This window comes from Drosophila arizonae, chromosome 2 (genome assembly GCF_054131065.1).
Source record: "Drosophila arizonae isolate 15081-1271.41 chromosome 2, UAZ_ARI_1.0, whole genome shotgun sequence".
NCBI lineage: Eukaryota > Metazoa > Arthropoda > Insecta > Diptera > Drosophilidae > Drosophila > Drosophila arizonae.
Genome location: NC_142922.1, coordinates 24,708,055 through 24,728,764, shown reverse-complemented (window position 1 = coordinate 24,728,764; position 20,710 = coordinate 24,708,055). Strand labels below are relative to the sequence as shown.

At 44.4% G+C, this 20,710-nt stretch overlaps 1 protein-coding gene across 12 annotated transcripts in view; it reads left to right on the top strand.

The window, feature by feature from the left end:
* Positions 1 to 20,710, top strand: part of Gfrl (Glial cell line-derived neurotrophic family receptor-like) — a 109,822-nt gene that overhangs the window by 83,448 nt on the left and 5,664 nt on the right. For 10 of the 12 annotated variants that reach the window (XM_018019290.2, XM_089462621.1, XM_089462620.1 and 7 more), the window contains 12 exons: positions 2,887 to 3,057; positions 3,220 to 3,367; positions 4,564 to 4,691; positions 6,453 to 7,113; positions 8,074 to 8,180; positions 12,062 to 12,400; positions 15,373 to 15,428; positions 15,637 to 15,821; positions 15,936 to 16,142; positions 17,970 to 18,175; positions 18,243 to 18,451; positions 19,130 to 19,580. In XM_018019290.2, coding sequence (XP_017874779.1) covers positions 2,887 to 3,057; positions 3,220 to 3,367; positions 4,564 to 4,691; positions 6,453 to 7,113; positions 8,074 to 8,180; positions 12,062 to 12,400; positions 15,373 to 15,428; positions 15,637 to 15,821; positions 15,936 to 16,142; positions 17,970 to 18,175; positions 18,243 to 18,451; positions 19,130 to 19,580 — 2,868 coding nt within the window. The remainder of the gene's footprint in view (positions 1 to 2,886; positions 3,058 to 3,219; positions 3,368 to 4,563; positions 4,692 to 6,452; positions 7,114 to 8,073; positions 8,181 to 12,061; positions 12,401 to 15,372; positions 15,429 to 15,636; positions 15,822 to 15,935; positions 16,143 to 17,969; positions 18,176 to 18,242; positions 18,452 to 19,129; positions 19,581 to 20,710) is intronic. The other 2 variants (XM_089462625.1, XM_089462626.1) reach the window with 2 other exon arrangements.

Genomic DNA, 20,710 nt, shown 5'->3' with positions numbered 1-20,710 from the left:
GAAGTCGAAACAAGAAGCCAACAAATATCATTTGGCATTTGTTTTTATGGCAAATGTCTCATAAGACCTTGCTCTCTGTAGATTAGTATGTGTGTGTGCCTGCGTGTCTGCTGAGAGCCAACAAAATGGTATTTGGCGTCAGCAAAACAAACGTAAAACGCACTTTCAACTTTTTCATTTAAAAACTGAAATTACTTTTTGGCTGCTTCTGGGCCAGGGGTGGGGGGCACTTTAATAGCAGCAGTATTGTCCTTTAAATGTCCTCAAAAAATATGTACATATATTGCACACGTGAAAGCGGAGCAAAGAACACACACAGACATACACTTTAAGCCAACACGCTCCAAGGCGGCCTGAATATTTATGATAATTGCATTTTATGCAGCGTGTCTGTTGCCTTTTCTCTTGGCGCCTTTATGCGGCGACATGACCGCATTGAAGCCTTTAAAAGCATCGCTCTCTCTATTCAATTCGCTCTCTCTTTCTCCCTCTCTCTCTCTCTCTCTCTCTGTTTCTCTCCCTCTCACTCTTGTTTTTTTCTCTATCTCTCTGACGGCAATAAATATTTTGACAAGCAACGGCGCACTGTGGTGCGGGTCCTGCTTTTTGCTGCTGCAGTCGTAGCGTACTTTTTGACGTTCTTTACATGCGCTCCAACTCCAGCTGCTTGCTTGCTTGCGTGCGTGTGGGTGTGTGTGCTTGCGGTGTGTGCAAGTATGCGTATGTGTGGGTTACGCTCGCATTTTTGCGTTCGCTTTGTGCGATTGCCGATGGTTCAATGAAATCAGCAAGCAGCCAACTGCGCACAAGGCAAACAACCACGCACTACCCACACACATGCACCCACACACACACACAGTTTTCAACTCAAGGCACGCCTGTTTCATATGACAAAAGGACATGTGTTGCATGAGGGGAGCCCCCATGCCGCTCAATAAATATTGTAAAAATTTCATGCACAAAGGCGCCAAGGCAAAGACAAAAGTTTACTTAATTTAATTAATTGCACGCCAATGTCGATGCCGATGCTGATGCTGATACTGATGCTGTGCAAATAAAAGCCAATACAATTTTATGCGAAGCGGACCAACATGACATGCTCAAATTTCCGTTTGATTGCCAACTAAATAAATGCCATATAAATTTCAGCAAGTGCAGCTATGATTATATACTGTATAGGAAAAGCGAACAAATAACAAGTTAAAATCAAATCAAACCCAGCCAAAAAGTCGACACACACACGCACACACACACACTTACAAGTGCACGTGCACGCTTGTTGGTCATATTGGAAACAACAAAGAAATCATTGAACCAATTCAGCGACCAAATCAACAACCGGAAACGCGTTTCGTATAAAAACGAATTGAGGACTTAACGTTCACGGTTAAAGGGCGAAAAAAAAGTCAGAGAAAGAGAAAGAAAGAAAGAGAGAGAGACAGAGAAAGAGGGAGAGAGAGCAAGAGCAATGCCAGCTGAACAGTTACTGCAAATGGCGTCAGTTGATGATGGCGACGAGCCATAAAACCCGTCCGCCGCTTTTATGAGCAGCCACACACACACACACACTTACACATAGGAAATCAAAGGCCACAAAACTAAAAGTGCTTAGGAGTTGCAGTGGGCTTAAGCCAAGTCGAAAGATGTGGCCCCAACATCTGCTATTTAAGCTGGCAATGGCTTCTAATTGCGCCTATGCCTCAAGTGACGCAGAGCAGAGCTCTGGCCAAAAGCAACAAATGTGGCCATGTCAAGTGTTGGCCATGTCATAAATATGATGAATGCCTGCGAAAAATGTCACTTGTTGCGTAGTTCGAGCATCACGCCTCACACACACATACAAATTGCCCGAGGGTTGGGGCTGGGGCTGGAACTGGGGTTGGGCGGTCAACTTTATGTTCGAGTAGCAAATAATCATGTCCGGGGTCGAGCGACCAACGGGTCGTATGAGTGACATGAGCAATGGGCCATCCAGCTCATATGCTGGCCATTGGCCGTTGGCCATTGTCCGGACGTTGCGGCAGTTGGTTCGCTTTGCTTTTTTGGCGATTTTACGGCTTATGGCCAGCCACAGTCGTCTCGATGTGCTTGTGCGTGTGTGTGTGTGTGTGTGAAGTGTAGTCGTAGTCGAGTTTATTAGTAGGGCTTATGTTTTATGGTCAAAGGGACAATGGATGGCCAACAGATGTTTGTTGGCCTTTTGTTTGTTTCGACAGCCCGCACGCCCCACTCATTCGAGCGAGTGTGAATGAGTGTGTGTGCGTGTGTGTGTGCGTGCTGTGTGCGTGTCTATGTGGGCGGATGAGTGTATATATAGCAGTAGTTGTCATATGCTCGAATAAGCTGTCATATATGAAACATAATTTATTATGTTATAAAATATTATCGGATCGCTCTCCACCAACAAGCTCCACCAACGGGCGCTGGCTGTACGCTGCCTGCTCGCTTCATTGGTCGCTTAAATTGACCATTTTGCTGGGGACTCAATTATTCATATTGTTGCAGCTATATTTGTTAATGTTGTTGTTGTTGTTGTTGTTGTTGCTGTTGTTGCTGTTTGCTGCTGCTGCTGCTGTTCGTGTCGTTGTTTATTGTTGGGTATTATGACATGTGTTTGGTTTGTAGTTGTCTGTTTTTCGGCCGACGCCCGCCTGCCATTTATAACAACTGTCAACTGGCTACAACTGGGGTAATCGATGTGAGCAGCGATTCCGAATTGGACAGATACACGGACACAGACACGGATACGGACACGGACTAGGACACGGACACGGGCACGTCCAGCGAAATGTCAAAGTTTAAGCGCTGCTGCCATTTAGAGATCATTAAGCATAACTGTCGCTGCTCGTTTTTATAGCCTGGCTGTCTATTTCATTGTCCTTGCAGTGTCCTGCAGCACGGTGACGGTCACAAAATGCCAAGCGGCGCTGCGCACGCTGCAGGCATTTCAATTCTTTCGCCCCACCTGCCTGTGCAAGGAGCCCGGCATGGATCCCGATTGCAATCATTTCCGGGATTTTCTGTTCGATCATCCGTGCGGATTTGTGCTCAAAAAAGGTAAGTGCGTTGCAAGTGCCACCAAATGCGTGTGGCATGCCGCATGCCGCATGCCGCATGCCACAGGCAATGATGACACTTTAAACTTTTGATAGCCCCACTTAAATCATTTGGCTTCCTTTCGTTTTGCTCTATTTCCCTTCTGTTAATCCTTCCCCACAGCCGAAAAGGATCCCTATCCGATTGACGCTCTGCCCACGTGCAACCATGCGCTGTCCGTGTGCCAGCAGGAACGCAAATGCCTAAAGCTCTTTGAGGACTTCAAGACGCACTGCAAGGTGCGCGATAATAAGTGTAAAATGGAAAACAGGTGAGCGAATTGCGGAAATTAAAAAATGAAAAGAAAGGGTAATCTCTGTTGAGTAAAGATAAGCAGCTCGGGGCTACTAAAGGAGCAGAACTAAAGGAACTGCTGTCCAGGCAGTAATTTTTTTTTTCAGCTCACGGGCTGTGCAATCGATAAGTGAATTCAGCAACGTCCGCCGTATCAATTATAATTATTGATTATTCAGTTTGCATACTAAGCAACAAGCTCTCGCTTAGTATTCCACGCTCTGCCGCTTTCGTCCTGCCGGCAGCCGCAAACTGTTGCAAATTGGGGGAAGCTGTGAAACGAATGCTAATTAGAGCAGCGGCACAAAAAGTGCACCGGCAGTGTCTGCGAACTTGGCGAAAATGGGGCGGATAATAAAATCATTCAATTAAACTGTTTGGCTTAATGAGAAAATGGATTTAGTTGCTGGTGATGGCATTTTAGCTGAGCATCCCAGCTTGTTGCCGCAAAAACTTTCGACGCTGCACAAACTGCAAAAGCAACATTTAATTTCGATACTCGATAGCGAGAGTGGGCGAAGGGAAGTGCGGGAGCGGCAGCCGGCGTGGGCGTGGGCGTGGCATGTTCGCCCAACTTCAAGTAAGAGCAGCGAAATGAAATTTCCTGCTAGTTGAGTTCCTGCTGCTTCCTGCAGCCTTCACATATCCTTGCTGACGCCAGTTGCTTGCGGCGCCTGGCTCAATACCCTCGAATACAAACGTTCTGAATGTTTTAATAACTCGAAATGACTTTTTGCGGCGGCCCCGGCGCGCTCTTTGGCCTGGCTTAAAGTTTCACTGCCGCCGTCTAAACTTTGAGCACGCACAGGCCATGCGGCAAACGGGCGCTGCGCGTCCTCGAGCAGCCCACAGCCCACAGCCCACATCCCACAGCCGAACTGCTGCCACCTTTGCGATAAAATATTAATTGAACTGCCGTATGTATGCATTTTTGATGCAATTGCCAATTTTAAAGTTTGTTGCGCCGAGCGGAAGTCGGGTCTTGGGTCGGGTTTAAGGGGTTTAGTTCGTCGAGTTTCTTGCGCACTTTTTATACGCAAAGGGTCGGCGCTGGGGTTGAATATAATTTCAATTAGCTGTGGTGGTTGTGTGTCGGCTTAGGTGCTGCTTTTCCTGTTGTGCTTTTATATTTATACTACACAGCCCTACTGACTGCGAGTGTTTTCGTTTTAGGGATGCCTGTCACGATGCCTGGACTAATCTGCGCTTGTCGCCCATGTTCGGGTGCATCTGTCCGAATAATCATATGAAAAAGCGCTGTGATCGTATATTTAATATTGTTAATCACAATCCGTGTGTGGGTAAGTTTTCCGGCAACGGCTAATGCCACCAACAACAACAACAACAACAGCTACAACCACAACAACAGCCAACAACAAGAACACAAAATCCTGACAAAACGAAGAATGACAATGAAGAATGCGTTAAGTGCTGAAACTTTCGCTAAAATGCAAAGAAATACATTTTTATTTCATCTCTTGGAACATTAAATGTGATTTCTTTCTACTACCTATGGTTAAGCGAAGAAGCAAAACCATTTTGAGTACTATCTTAATATCGTATTATGTGTTATACGTTCTTTACTCAACACAAATGAATTTCTCCTCAGTTCTGTCTACTTTTCGTTTCGATTTCGATTTCCATTTTGTAATTTTGTTGTTTTCCGTTATGGTACTTTGTGAACCGCTCAAAACTGAAACTAGCCTAATAATTTAAGTAATCTAAATACCAATGAAAAAAAAAAAACCAAAAAACCTGAAACTAAAATCGCACGCTTTTGCATCAAAACCAAAACAGTAAAAAATTAATAAACAAATTAGTTAAAAGAAAAAAAAACAAAATAAACAGCAACTCCCACATTTGCGTGATATGCGATCAGTAAACAACCTATTAGCAATAACATGCCTATATCAGTATTTGAATATATGGTTATACTATACGTATTAGCAATGCTCAGTAATATCGTAAATATCACGTATACGTACATCTACTATATATATAATTATATATATGTAAAGCTGCCGTGTTTACTGTCACCGCTCTATCTCCCTCGCTCTCTCTCTCTCTCCTCTCTCTTTCTCTCTCTCTCTCTTCCTCTTCTCTCTATATATATTTCTCTCTCGCTCACACACACTCACCATTCAACAACTATCAAAGTACTGTAAAATTGACCTTGCTATCTATCTATCCAATATATAATTATAATAATTAGCAGTAAGAGTTACCCGAATACCCTCACCAACTGCTAGCCAATCCGAATTGATATGCCACACGCTAACTGGCGCTGTTACTGTGCTTTACATATAGATTGACATTATATTGACATTACCATTGATTGATTGATTGCACAAAGTACATACGAAACACATTTGGAACTACTACAATATTATCAACTAACTGCTGGCAACTGTAATAACTAGCTTTGATTTAATCGTAATCGTTGCTGTACTATCTAGCTCTTGCTTCTGTCTACTTTCTACTGCAAACCGTACAAATCGTTCTGTTCATTTACAAGACTTGGGCCGGGCTTAGCGGGGCCACTTGCTGAGGTCTCACCCTAGCTATCCTGTCACATAGACTGTCAGCTTAGTTCATGCTTTTGTTGGCGCTAAACCAAAATTACTTCATTATCTTCACATTTTCAACCAAACCAACCGAAAAGCAAATCCGTAAAACTCTGCAGCTCAAATTCAAATCCAATCCCGAGCTCAACTCAATTTGGAACAAGTCCTGAGCACGCTCAGCTGGCGCTGGCGCTGTGGGGTCACAGCCGCACTTCGCTAGCAGCTGCACCAGCACCAGCACCAAGCACAACACTATTCGCACCTTTGGATTAAATGCACCCCAGGCACTAATAGCACTAATTAAATAAGCGTACCCGCACCACTACACTCCAGCACACACCCACACGCACACCCACTGCCACACCCACGCACACATCTCAAACGAATTTGCACCATTTTTGGCACTAAACTGTATTTGCACCTCACGCATGTCTGCGCATCCTCCACTGCTCCCCATTGTCCCCTTTCCCCGCTATCCCACTCTTTGGCTCTTTGCAGATAGAATAATATTTTTCCCCAACGGCTTGCCGAAGCTAAAACCAAAGCCAAAAACGAAGCCGAAACCGACGCGAAAACAGAAACAAAAGCATGGCCAACGCATCGGCCACGCCTTTAATGGCACGGAGCTCTTGTCCAACAACATCGAGTACCACTATCATGACGAGCCCAACAGTGGCAGGGAGCATCCGGAGGAGGCGGACGCGGAGGAGGACCAGGCGGAAGATGAGGACGATTCGGACGATGATGACTACGATGATCGCATACGCGCTGAAATCTATTCAAACTATCCGCACTATTTGCATCCGCCCTCGTGGGGCATTAACAACCCGTTGGTGCTCGCCTCCCATAGTCCGCACACCTCCGAGGACGACGACGTGGTGGTCGACGTGCCCACCACCACCACGCATCACAGCCACAAGAAGCAGCCACAGTCGCCACCAACCCACACGGACGACCTGGAGCGCAGCGTTGTGGACGATGTGGTGGTCGTGGTCGACACCGGGCCAGGACCTCGTCCGCACACACACACGCATCCACACACGCACACGTACTATGCGCATGGCGTGGAACCACCGAGCACCGTTGGAACCATTGCAGCAGGCAGCAGCAGCAGCAGCGGCGGCAGCGGCAGCGGCTTCAGCTCAACCATATCGCCTAAGTATGCAGTTGCGAGTGTGATTCGGCCTGGCCGAGCTAAAGTTGGCATCTTTAAGCCGCCAACTTTGTTCAAACTTTCTTCACATATGATTGCTCGAGTGGGCAGTGCATGCTGGCTCTCCTAGACCGATTCGCCGCTCTCCGGCTGGCGGATCAAGTCTTTCATTAACTCAACCAAAAACTCTTTTAACCACATCGACGGGGCTGCAGCTGAAAACTTTATGCAGCAAAGCTTTTAAAATAATTGACTCACTTGGGTATACCACAATTTCCGGTTAACAGCCAACAGTAGTCAACTAATGAATGAGGCTAACAGCAACAGCAACTGCAACTGCAACAACAACAACAACAGCAACAAGGAAATGAATAGAAACATGTCGGTTGCAGTTGCTCCCGGGCTGCAGCTCTCTGTGCAGTTGCAGGCCATTTAAATACTTAATCGACTCACCTAATGCATGCCATCTTATTCAATATTCAAATGTTGCCTGCAACGAGCAACGAGCAACGGGCCAAAATAGATGTCCGAAACGGGCCCTGGCTTTGCTCAAAAATGAATTTATAATGCCAGCTGCTTTGTCAATTGTCAGCGGAAGTGAAATGTCAACCGACTTGGTCTGTTAATACTTTAAGCCGATTTGCAGCCGTATTAAGTCGTTTCGCTCATTAATGAGCAACGGCTGCAAATGTCCTTTACAAAATGTCCTTATGCAACACCACCACCACACAGCAACCAATCACAGCTGATTCATAAAGCACACACACATGCACATGCACATGCACCAGCACCAGCACTTGCACCCGCACTTCAATTTTCAGACTAGACCTATCCCAAATGCCATGCAGAGCTAACTTACTGACCCACTCACCCACCGCACACACAGCGCACATTTTCTATTATATAACTTCTTGCACTTAATTTCCGAATACTTGCAATTTCCTCAATGCTCACAACTTCAATTAGCACCGGCACCAGCACCATCATGCACAAACCAGCACATCTGGGTGACTTTGTCGCCGGTAGCGATATCATCCACCGCACTCACGCCGCCAGCACAATGGACGAGAGGGGTAAGTAAATAAATTATTTGATTCAATTCAATAAATCAAATGCACTTCAATTAAGCACTCGATTAAATGGGCTTCTCTTGCAAGACCCTCTTCTTCACTCGTCTGCAATCTATATCATATCTAGAGTCTTGTTATTTTATATTCGAGATGAAAGTTTTTAGTAAAAGTGGGATTGAAATTCTTATTTTCAATTTATTTAAATATACTTGTTTTTTTTACTATTACTATTAATGGGAAGTATCTATAAAGAAAGATAATAATCTATATTTCAACCTGTTGAATTCGCTATGAAATCTAATTTTTTTTTTTTTAATTTTCAGTTAAATTTTTATTATCTCATAAAACTATGTATTCTAGAACATTTCTCAAAGGTAACTTCTTTTACTTAGTGTTGGTAAGCTGTATAAATACATTTAGCTAGAACTGTAATGCAGTTCAGGTAATAAATAAAGCTATGCGAGTTACGGTGCTTGAATTGGGGTAACGTAAGAGCACATTAGACAATTGAAGCACACACACACATTGCACCGCACCACCGCACCACTGCACCACTGCACCAAAGGCACTCGCTGACAGTAACTCACAGCGTCTCGCTCTATTTAGCTTTCTATCTCTTGCGCTCCAAATAATTGCATCCTTTTGTGGCACTGTATTAGACAAACAGGCGGCGAGTAAGTAGCGACGACTGCAGCCACATCCTGAGTCATGTGCATCCTGCGCCTTGTTGTGGCTCGGCCGGCTGCCTGCCACATGCTGTCTTGTACCTAACTTGGCATTTGGCTGTTGGGGCATAGTTATGGCAATCTTCCACTGCAATCACTTGCAGTTAAAGTAATGCAACACACGCACACACGCACGCACACACACACACACAATCAGACACGCTCGTTCGCTTGGAATGCACAGAAGTGCCATAAATAAGCATTTTGTTTGTTAGCTCTGTGCCCCAGCGCCAAATACCGAGCCAGCCCCCAAAACCATATCTGCTCCAAACAAACTTAACTAAGTACATTATTGATATGAAGTGCACCACGCTCCCCCCCCCCCCCCCCCCCCCCTTGCAGTGGCTCTTGGCTTGAATTGGCATCCATTATGTGTATTATATTCAGTTGCTGCTTATTTACAGCTCTCAGTTAGTTACACACACACAATTGCATACACACACACACACACACACACACACACACAATCAGCGGCACATGCGGCTTTATGTTTAGCTCCCGCTTTGACACTCCTCATCTCTATCACTCACAAACACACAGACACACACACTTGCTGCATGCCGCATTATGTTAATCGATCGGTCGCCCCTCGCACCGATTGCTTGGCATTTTGATTGTTACGCATTTTCTGCGCACTTGCCTCTTCTGCACATTGCCACAAATTTCATTAGCCATTGTCATAGGTCGTCCATCATCATCATCAGCATCTACATCATTATCATCATCGATGCTGATCCTTTTGTTTCTGCATGCACTGGGGCACTGGTTGGCCATCTGCTGATGGTTATAAATTTGAATCTGTTCGCATTGTGCTCAGGGCTGGGCAGCTTCATTTGCCAATGCAGCTATGGGACACACACACACACACGCAGTCAGCCATTCACATACACACGTAATACAGCTATTGTGAATTTGCGCAAATATTGACAGATATTTATGCATGTCACATACATCGACTCGCACACACAAACACACACACGCACACACACACACACACAGCCAATTCAACGGCAGCAATAACAAATTTTAATCACACGCCGTTGCAAGACAGCAAACAACAACAATAACAACATTTGTAATTTATCCGATACCGATAATTAATGCCAGTTAAAGTGGTAACCGGATGACCCACAATGCGAATCATAATAATCAGATTCGTTTGCCAATCGCTTAGCGCTTACCTCATCATCATCGCAAGGCTTTGCAGTTGATCTCGTTGCGATAGGCGCACAGCACAGTTGGGGAAATTTAATTAGGCACAAGTAAAACAATTAATGTGATTTTCAGCAGCACTGCGCCAACACTGACTGCACCAAGTATATGCACACCTGTTTGGCCCTAGCGCTAGTTTGTTTCGCGTGCAGTAAATATTTTTGTTGTATTGTGAAATCCGCCAATGCTCTTGCTGGCATTGTTATTGCACACATGCACATACAGCTGGTACGCAGTGTGCTAGCCTAATTTCCAAATAACAGCACATGCTCCAGCATGTATAACAGTTCTCTGTGAACTGGGCCAAGCTTTCGCATTAATTGGCCCAAATGCAACTCTCGCTTAAATAATTAAAGCCACTCTGAGATGATGCTGACTACGCTGCGTATACGCAACAATTTCGCGACTTTGAAGGCGACAGATCCACTCGTCGACAGCTGTTTACATGGGCGATAACACTTGGCAAACAGCGCTAATCTCATCGTCAGCCTGCCTGCCTCCTGCCGCCCCTCGCTGCACAGGCGGTACAGTTGGGATTACGATTGGGATTCCGATTCCGATTCCGATTCAGCTTCGAGTTCCGCCAATTCTGTCGCTCCCCAACAGTTTGTTGTGCAAATATTTGTTTGGCAAAATAAGCGACAAACATAAATACGTTTCGCAGGCGGCAGGCAGCTGCCAGCAGGAGGCGGACACCAGACGACGGACGGTAGACGGCAGACGAAAGGCAATGGCAAATCCATGGCATTTTCCTGCCATTTGGCGCCCCGCATTGACCGTCTGCCTGCCGCTGCGGAAGCTGGCAGCTGGTGCAGGAGCTGAAGCTGAAGCTGATGCTAAAGCTTAAGCACAGAGGGGTCTCGCATCCTTTGAGCAGGCGCCTCAAATGAAGCGCACTTTGGCGTGCGCTAGGCGAGATAAGCAAATGCTGCTGTGGTTGCAAAGCGTCTCCATTGAATCGTTTACCATTTGCTCGCTCTAGCAGCGCATGACATTTGAAAGATACACAAAGTTAGACACAAACACATAAACACACACACACACACACGCGCACACGCACAGCACGTCTCTGTTAGCATTATGCTTGTATTTGTGCTTCTGCCCTGCTATTGACATTGATAGCGGAAACGGCAGCCCTGCACTGGCAATTGGTGCGTGGCGAGCCACACAATAAGCAATTGGCTAAATCGAACCAGAGCCATGTCGCCGTAGTACCAATGACACTTGCTTCAAGGTGCGATTCATCGCTGCCCAATAAATGTTCATAGTTATTTATTCAAGCACTCGATTGCCCACGGCTCAGGTCGCATATCTAATTTTAAATTTTTTTTTATTATTTTCTGTTGCTTTTACGGCTTGTCATAAAAATTAATGTCAATTGCAGTTGTTGCCGTTCAGAACTTGCTTTATTCTATTTGCACATAAACTAAATGGTATGCAATATATATTACCAAACGCACTCTCACACACGCCCTACTATGTTGTACTAGCCGCACCTATATAGAATGCACCGTTTACCCAAACTGTCCATGTATATTTCAAGTTCTCTTATTTTCTCAGATCTTCTTCACTTGTATTTTTGTTTAATTAATCTAAGTTGAGTTTATAGAAAGTACTTTCAAAAAGTATGAGCCCATGTCATTCGATGGGTACACACACACATATATAAACCTAATTTTCTTTTATACAATAAACAAATTTACGATAAGATTGAAAAACGAAAAAAAAAAAACCGAACTGAAAATGAATTGTGCAAATTGATTGGATGGCCAAAATGTTGATGTGTTGCAAGTTGGCAGCAACTGCAGCAGCCATAGTCAAAACAACAGCAACAACAACAGCTACTCGTATCTACAACAAAAATAACATCAACCAACATACGTAACAGGCACTGTACAACTACAACAACCATTCTACCCTCTCTCTTCTTGCTACTTAAAATTCCAGTAAGAATATTGGGCATGGACGAGAAATTGCATCAGAGAATCTTCGATGATAATTTGGCGGTTATTGATACGCCGTTAATAGCGACGGGCGGCTCGGCGAGCAGCTATAATTATCCGGGCTCGGTGTCCAACTCGCTGCACGGCGTGCTCAGCTATCCGTTCAATATAAGCGGCTTTCATCAGCGCCACTTGGCGGCGGGTGCGTCGGCGACAGGCGCCGGAAATGAATCGCCATTCGATATTGTTGATACGGGCTATGGCTACGCCGGCAATGCCAATGGCAATGGCAATGGCAACGGCAATGGCAACGGAAACGGAAATGCCGGTGTTTACTATCAAAGTATGTGTACATGTATTAGCATGAACGTAATCAATAAATAAATTTAAAAAAAAAACAAAAACAGACCACAAACTAGGCTAACCAAAATAGCAAAAAATATAATAAATATGACCAGCAGATGAAAACTAAGATGAGAGCAGATGCTGCTAGGCACACGGTTTCTGTTTGTTCTCACCCGACAGGTGACAGGTAGCGCTCGTTCTGTAATTGTTTATATAGAGTTTATTCTTACCTTTATGCTTTACCTTGATTTTCGTTTTCAATAAACTCATAACGTTTTGCGCGTGTTGTGTCGTCCCCCTGTAACAAACACACCCCGTTGCAGGTAAATTTTTAAGTAATCAACTTTTACCGCTCAACTTTTGATTTCAATGTTGAAAAGCAACGAACTAAACAAACCAATTAACTAACTACTGGCGCGCCTCGAGCTCGTCATGGCTTTGTGCATAATTTTTAGCATTCGCTCAACTTTTATAAATATCAAACAGTAACAACAAAAACTGCCGACATACTCGTATATATATATACATATATATAAATCTCTCTCTCTATATATATATACATACTTATATTATATGAATACTTTAATATTTTACTATTCGTTTTTAGTTACATTTATTTTGCCTTATGTAGCTTGCCACTTGTTTTTCAAATGTTTTGGAAATTTTCTACAAATTTTTACAAAAACAAAAATTGCTTCAACTTCGGTATGAAAATTTCGAATAATGAATTTTGTTTGCCATTTTGTTTATATATACAAAACCAAAACTAAAACCAAAACCGAAAGCTATAATGACGGATGAGAGAGCTGTACAAATTGTTAATACCAATAATAAAAACAACAAATCTAACTGTACAATTTGCCATAAAACTTTTAAACAAAATTCATTAAAAACAAAAAAGCTAAAAATACATTTTTGTTACATTTAATTCAAGCACACTTTTTTACAAAATTCTTCGATGCACCCGTTTTTTGAAACAAGAACAATAAACAGTTACAATCACAAATAATTCAAATACTAAGTACAAACAACATGCGTTACATACATTTCTTATTCAACTCAAACATTTTGTTCAGATGCAAATTTTTTACCAATATGTTTCATATGTTGCGTGTTCAAGTTAAATACAACAACAACAACAACACTATCATAACAACAACAAGAAAACTACAAATATATATAAATACTCAAAAGCAGTTGAAACATTCACTCATGCCATCCATATCGAAATTGGTATTGCATACAAATTTCCATAAGCATATGAAGAGCCAAGGTCTTAGAACGAACAACATTTCATACAAGCCCAACAAACTCAGCTCAAGTGGAAAATCATTTTGATATTTTGAAGATTCAGCTCTAATCAATACTTACAAATAAAACAGAAAAACGATTCTCCAATGAAACTGTTCATTTTGCATTGCAGCTGCTTACATTTGATTTCAGCCTTATGAGTTGAATTTGAAATTGGTTTTATGTCTTCAGTGCTTCGGAAACACTTAAATAATTTACATTTTATTTTTTATTTTACGTGCAATCAGAGATGTTAACACAATCTGTTTCAAATCAAACAGAATCTACATAATATTCTGAATAGGCGGATTAAATTACACTCAGTGTTCATTTCAAACATTCCCATTGACTCGGGCGCACAGGTGTGGCCAAATCAGAGCAAAGACACACACACTCACACACACAGCCACACAAACACAGACACTTCAAACAGATCTTCATTGTTAGTTAAGCGTCGCTCCTGGCGCGTTACCCAAATTAAGTATTTTGATGAGTAGGTTGTAGTTAAAAAGGCCGACAAGTCTATTGAAATATTTAATCTATACTTTATGCGTAAAACTATATACAATACATAGTATACATAGTTGTGTTTGATACGCCCCCCGCAGCCCCGCAGCCCCGCTGCACCCGTAGCCCTGCTGCTCACTACAAAAATATACATATATGAACAAATCAAGTCTACGCTCCTTCCCTGCTCCTCCCGCAGTTGAGAATCGACTCCCCATTGAACGTGCCCCGAACCTCCATTTCAAGTTATAGGCAACAAATTTGGAATATAATATAGAAATATATAAATATATAAATATATTTGCTTTTAATTTCATTATTTATGCCTTTCGTTTTTATTATTCGATTATTTTGGATTATTTATGGGTGGATCTGTGTCGGGTCACAGTGGACTTAACCATGGCATTGGATAGAAACGAGAGCCAACAACAAGTTGGTTAATTAAAATGTAATCTATAACAGGCACCAGCTGTTGCTGCTCCCCAACATGATGCGAAATAGACGCCCCCAGCCTCAGCCCCCGCTCCATTCATGCTGCGTACGCTCAGCAGGGAGCGCGCGTTGATAATCATTTCTAATTAGGATTATTTGCCATCAATCCCTCGACGTAATCGAGTTATGGGCGCTTTTGTGATAAGCTCGAGCCACAAATATGAAATATGCATATTCATTTGTTAATTAGTTAGCAATAAATGCAATGAATAAATATGCAGAGCTAAAAAAAGAACATTATTCATTGATTACATGGCGCCCCATATGCCACATTTTTGCGCTTGGCAAAAAACTGTGAGCAACACAAATCCAATTAATGAAAATATTCTAAAAATGTCGAACGAACATTTTCATGCAATTACACGCATTGCATTAGAGCCCCGCCCCCTCCGCAGCAATTCGTTCATGTTGGCGGACGCACTCTGTGTAGCTATCGAAGGTGCTTGAGAGTGCTCTGAAATATTTGCAAGTGCTTTACCAAACCAAATTATCAAAGCCGATAACTAATGGACTCATTTACAACATTCTTCTACACTTGCTACGCTCATCGTACAATTATGGCAAACGATGTTGGCTCTGAATACTCTCGTGATTTCGCTCGGCAAAACTCAACTGTAACTCGACGGCAATGCGATGGTCACTTGGGCACGTCTGCTGATGCTTGTGCCGCTCCTGCTGCAGGTGGTCAGGACGTTGAAGTTGACCTCTCAACGGAAATAATCAAGCAACATTTTCAGGTAAGTTCGACCTGCAGTGGGCGTGGTCAGGGCTATGCATCGGGCTGCTGCACTGCAGTTGCCCCCACCTCCCGGAGGGCAAATGCAGAAAGTATTCTGAATATGTTGCAGCACCTTTTACATTTTGCGTGCACAACAACAATGCAGATTTTTTGTTTTTTTGTTTTTTGTTCTTCTTCTTCCCCCGTTTCTCCACAACCTTGTGCAGAGTACCTGCCACACAGCACTGGACAGCTGCCGGGAGGATCCAGCCTGCTCATCATCGCTGCAGCCGATGCTGACGCATTGCGAGCTGCATCGCTGCAATCGCAATGCGTGCATGACAGCATTGCAGTCCTTCTACAAAGGACCGCACGAGGACTTGAATCTGGACATTGCCTTTTGTCTATGCAAGTAAGTGGCAGCCGTTGTTGGTCAACCACTGCAACAGCAATTACAACAACAGCAACAACAACAATCAACAATGCAAATACTACTCCAACGGCGCCTTCTTTCCTGCTCCAACAGAAAATCCGGCAACAGCAACAACAGCCCCAGCCTGCAGAGCGGCAATCGGCCCGACATGTGCATGATTGCACAGGAAAAACTGCATCCCGTCTGCGCTCAGAGGCCGCCCGATAACAATAATCCAGCCAGCTCCAATGGCATTTACTACCATCCGCCGCCCGCTTGCCACGTTGTAGCCGACAGCTGCAAAGAGTTTCGCGAGTGCAGGTGGGTTAAATACATATGTAGTCATGCCAGCTATATCCCCAGGACCCCAGGGCGACGCGCTGTGTCCATAATTCAAATGCTTGCTAAGCGGAAGCGGAAATATGCGCATCGCATGTAAATCCGCAGCTCGTTTTAAACTCTCTCTCTCTCTCTCTCTCTCCGCCTCTCGCCACTCCATCTCACTCTCTCTCTCTGTGTATGTGGAGCGCGTGTTTTTGAACTGTTATTCAATTAAAGCAAATTGAATTTCGTGTGCTTATAGAATTACACATATTTAGCTCGCTCGCTAAGACGGCCGCAATTTTGATGGCGCTTTTGCGAAAGTCATTAAGCTGACAACAAGCCAAACTCATAGCCAGCAAGCAGCAGCTCAAGTTGTTCGGCTTTGATGCCAAAAATCCGCGTCACTGTCAAACCGGGCGTTAAATTGCCACTTTGTGCGCTGCTCTTCATTAAACACGGCAGCTTGGCAAGGGTGCCACAGAGCATGGAGCGAGGCAGAATCAGGCTGCACTCGGCGAACTTCAAGCCAGGCCGCGAATGTGTCAAACACAAAGTTAAGTGATAAATACGATGCAGCCATGGCTTGCTTGCAGCGCCATATATGTGTGTGTGTGTGTGTGTGTGTGTGTGTGTGTGTGTGTGGGCTGGGGGGTATCGGTGTGTTTGTTGTCATGTTACAGCTGAACAACCGCAGCGAACGTGGCTCTGGTGGTGCTGTGAAAATTAATTGCCTTTTAAGTGAATCTCACTTGCTTTAGTAAACAACTAAATTGGACTAATGACGCTCATTTTCTATGCTGCGCTGCCTACACACAACAACTCTCCAAGTGGGTGTCTGTGTGTGCTGTGTGTGTGTGTGTGTGTGTGCATGTGTGTTTGCAGTTTGCTTTCGTCTTGCTATTCGAGTGCTTATGTTGACTTATTACGTATACGACGCGTTGCATTCAAGCACGTGCATTGTAGATTGTTAGACGCTGGGCGTCACGCACTTGTTCGGCTGCCTGGTTCCAAGGGTGGCAGATTGTTTTACTAACTCTTAGATGGCTGCCTCAATGTGCCACGTGCCACAGCCTCTCTGGCGGCAATGCATGCCTTTATATAACAGCAGCCGGCCGGCCAAAGGGCACAAACAATGCCAAGCATTAAAATTTATATAATCTGGCTGATTGTCAATTATCAATTGAGTGAACTATAAATGCTGCGAAATTATGCCATCTGGCCATCTGTTAGCAATCATGTGCATCTCGTTGCCTGAAGACACCATAAATGCTAAGGAGATGTCGGAGTTGAATGCGTGTCTAATAGGGCTCATCTGTATGTTATTTGGCGGAAAAGCTGCAGCTGATTGAAATGACTGAAATGCCAACGGCTAGAGAGCGCTCCACACTTGTCTGCTCTGTTAGCCATATTACGCATACGCCACGTGGCAGATAGAGCTGCAGGTGAAGTGAGCTCGCATTTTACGGCAGTGTCGTAAACCCGATGCAATAAATTGTGTTGCAACTTGCGGTGGTAGAAACAACTGCAGAACCATCAAATGCACGAGGATACCAAGTGTAATTCCCACATAAATGGCTGGACATCAATCTCAGACTCAAGCTAGCTACTGTGCTTGCAGGCAATGGGTAACGGGTAACGGGACACTTAGCAACAGACAGACAGGTATTCAGACAACTAGACAGACGTTAGCTGCAGCTACAAACTGACGAGCTGACGAGCTGGCTATCTGATGAGCAGCTCCGATCCGAGAGTTTGCTGCTGGCTCACACATGTTAATACTCCGATTTCCATTTTTGTTTTATTCGCAAACCCCAACCTTGACAGGCTCAAGCTGGAGTATTATGAGCAGGCCTGTGCCGTGGACAGTGTGACCAAGAAGTGCGCCGGCCGGCCCAGTGGCTGTCGCACCGCAATGATTGGCATCCTTGGGACCATGCTGCGCACCACATGCGCCTGTCAGGGCACCGATCCACAGCATCTCTACCAGTGCGTAGGCTGGCGGCGCCTGCTCTGGATGAATCCGTGTGTGGGTGAGTAGACTGCAACGGCTGGATAATTGCATGGCAGGATGCAGCAAAAATCTTATGCACTTTGCAGTCGAGGCACAAAAGGACTTTCATATGAAGCGTCTGGCTGAATTGGGCTTTCTGACGACGACCACAACGACGACAACAACTACGACGACCACGACCACTACGACTCGTGCACCGCCACCCCCACCGCCGCCGCCGCCAACCACGACAACGACCACAACCAGCTTGCAGCCGAAGCAAACCCCAAGGAAGCCCGCCACGCATATCTTCAAGGTAAGTAGCCTGTGCCTATGAGTGCACCGGCATCGACACCGCCACCGGCACCGGCAGCGGCACCGGAACCTTGCGTTCCGTTAGTCGGTCGGAGCATTAACGGGACTAATTGTGGGACAACAACTGTGCTGTGGTCGGGCGCACTGGGCCAATCTGATAGCCAATCCGATTAACAAGCTTCAACATCAGTCGCCCGGCCACCGTCCCATCACTCAGTTATCCTTCAATCCGTCTGTTTTCCAATCAGCACTCAATCAGTGGCTGCACAGAGTTGAAAAGCCAAGCGCACAATATAAACCCAGCGCTCGAGTATCGGAGTATCGACTATGAATTCAAACCGACAAAGCAATCAATTTCTGCCCTTCTGCTGATGCTGCTGCTGCTGCTGCTGCTACTGCAGCTGCAGCTCACAGATTAAATGCAGTGCACAAAAATAGTCGAGTTTACATTGAAAACCTTTGAAACGTCTTCTTTTCATGTTCCCAACCATACGAACAACAATCGCAAAACCACAATAATAAAAAAATAAAATAAAATAAAATAAAATAATAATAATAACTACAAAAAAAAAACATACTGTATAACTGTGCAACAAAATTTAAAAATCCAAAATAAATAATAAATCGCACGCAAAAATATAAATAAAATAACAACCCAATCGCTTGACAACTCGAACAGGCAAAGGAGAAATCAGAGCCGGCATCGGTGGAACACAATTATCTCGATCCGCCCGACTCAGTGCCGCTGCACAGCGGAAACGATGCCAGCGGAAATGGCGGAAATAACGATTATCATGGCGGCAATGAACACGACAACAATCACGGCAAGGGGCATGCACACGGACACGGGCATGGCAACGGTAATGGCAACGGCAATGCCAACGGCAATGGCAATGGCAACGGGAATGGGAATGGTAACGGAAATGGCAAGGGCGACCATCGGCGACAGGGCAAGAAGAATGGCAATGGCCAAAACGCTGGCCTTGGCAGACAGGGCGTAGATTTCGATGATCCGGTAATTTTTGTTGACCAAATGGAAACAACAGAGCTGGTGCACAGCATCAGCCACACAGAGCCGGCAACCACAGCGACCACAACAATGGAGACCACAACAACAACCCAGCCACCAAGTAAGTAAATGCATGTGGGCGATCCCTTTGTGTGCGTGTGTGCGTCTGTGTGTGTGAGTTTGCACGAAAGTGTGGGCGAGTCCCCCTATTATGCGTATTACCGCAGACTGTTGAGTGCTGATAACTGACTGGCCACAGCAACAGGGATGATATTATTGGCCATATGGGCAGGCAGGCTTCCGGTTACACTTATGAGCAGAGCTCTGCCAAAACTTTTTTCCGCATACAATTATTCATTTTTTCAAATTTGGTTAATGCATTCTCATTACAAGTTTTGCCAGCTTTGTCACAATTAGCTCGAGTGTCAAGGGGGCAGACCAATCCTTATAAATGTTGGCCCTAATTTTTAGCTCTTTCATTATTTTCTCGGTTTAAATTTGCAATTTAATTGATGTGGTTAATGGGCTCTGCGGCGTATGGAAACGGAAGCTGTTTGCTGCACGAATTACATATATCTGTGAATTTCGATGTACTGTTTCATTTGAAATGTAAAACGGCTATAATGCACACCAGTGTGTGAGTGTGCGCGAGTGTGTGTTGCCGGAAATGAGTTTGCTCACGTGACAGTGATTTGTAAATCTGACAATATTTGCTATACTTATAAGGCGTATATATTAAATCCGATTAAGAGCTCGATATACATAGCATTTCATATACATTAACTATTCTCAATGGTTTCCAAAACACTAATAGAACTTTATTTGTGAACTCCTTTAAAATGTTTGTCTCAACTAAGTATTTTTTTTTTAGTGTTTTCTACGCATTTATGAAATACTTCCGTTATATTGTGCAGCTGGGCAGCAAACCTGTCTGCAAATTGCATTAAATATGTAAATGAGTTTGTTTGCTTGCCACACGTCTATCGCCGAAATAATTCACACACACACACACACACACACACACATGCACGAGCACAGATAGACAGATAGAAGCCATGTGTATAAGCTGTAATTATTCAGGCCGTTGGGACATTTGCGTGTGCATTTTGTATGAATTGTTGTTGTTTAGTCACCGGACAGCGTCGAGCTCTGCAGCGTGCATGTCTCATTCATAATTGATTTAAATCGCGGGGGAGCGGGCGAGCAGCCGGCCGAGCGTGTCATTTGACATCAGCATTTAACAATTTGAAG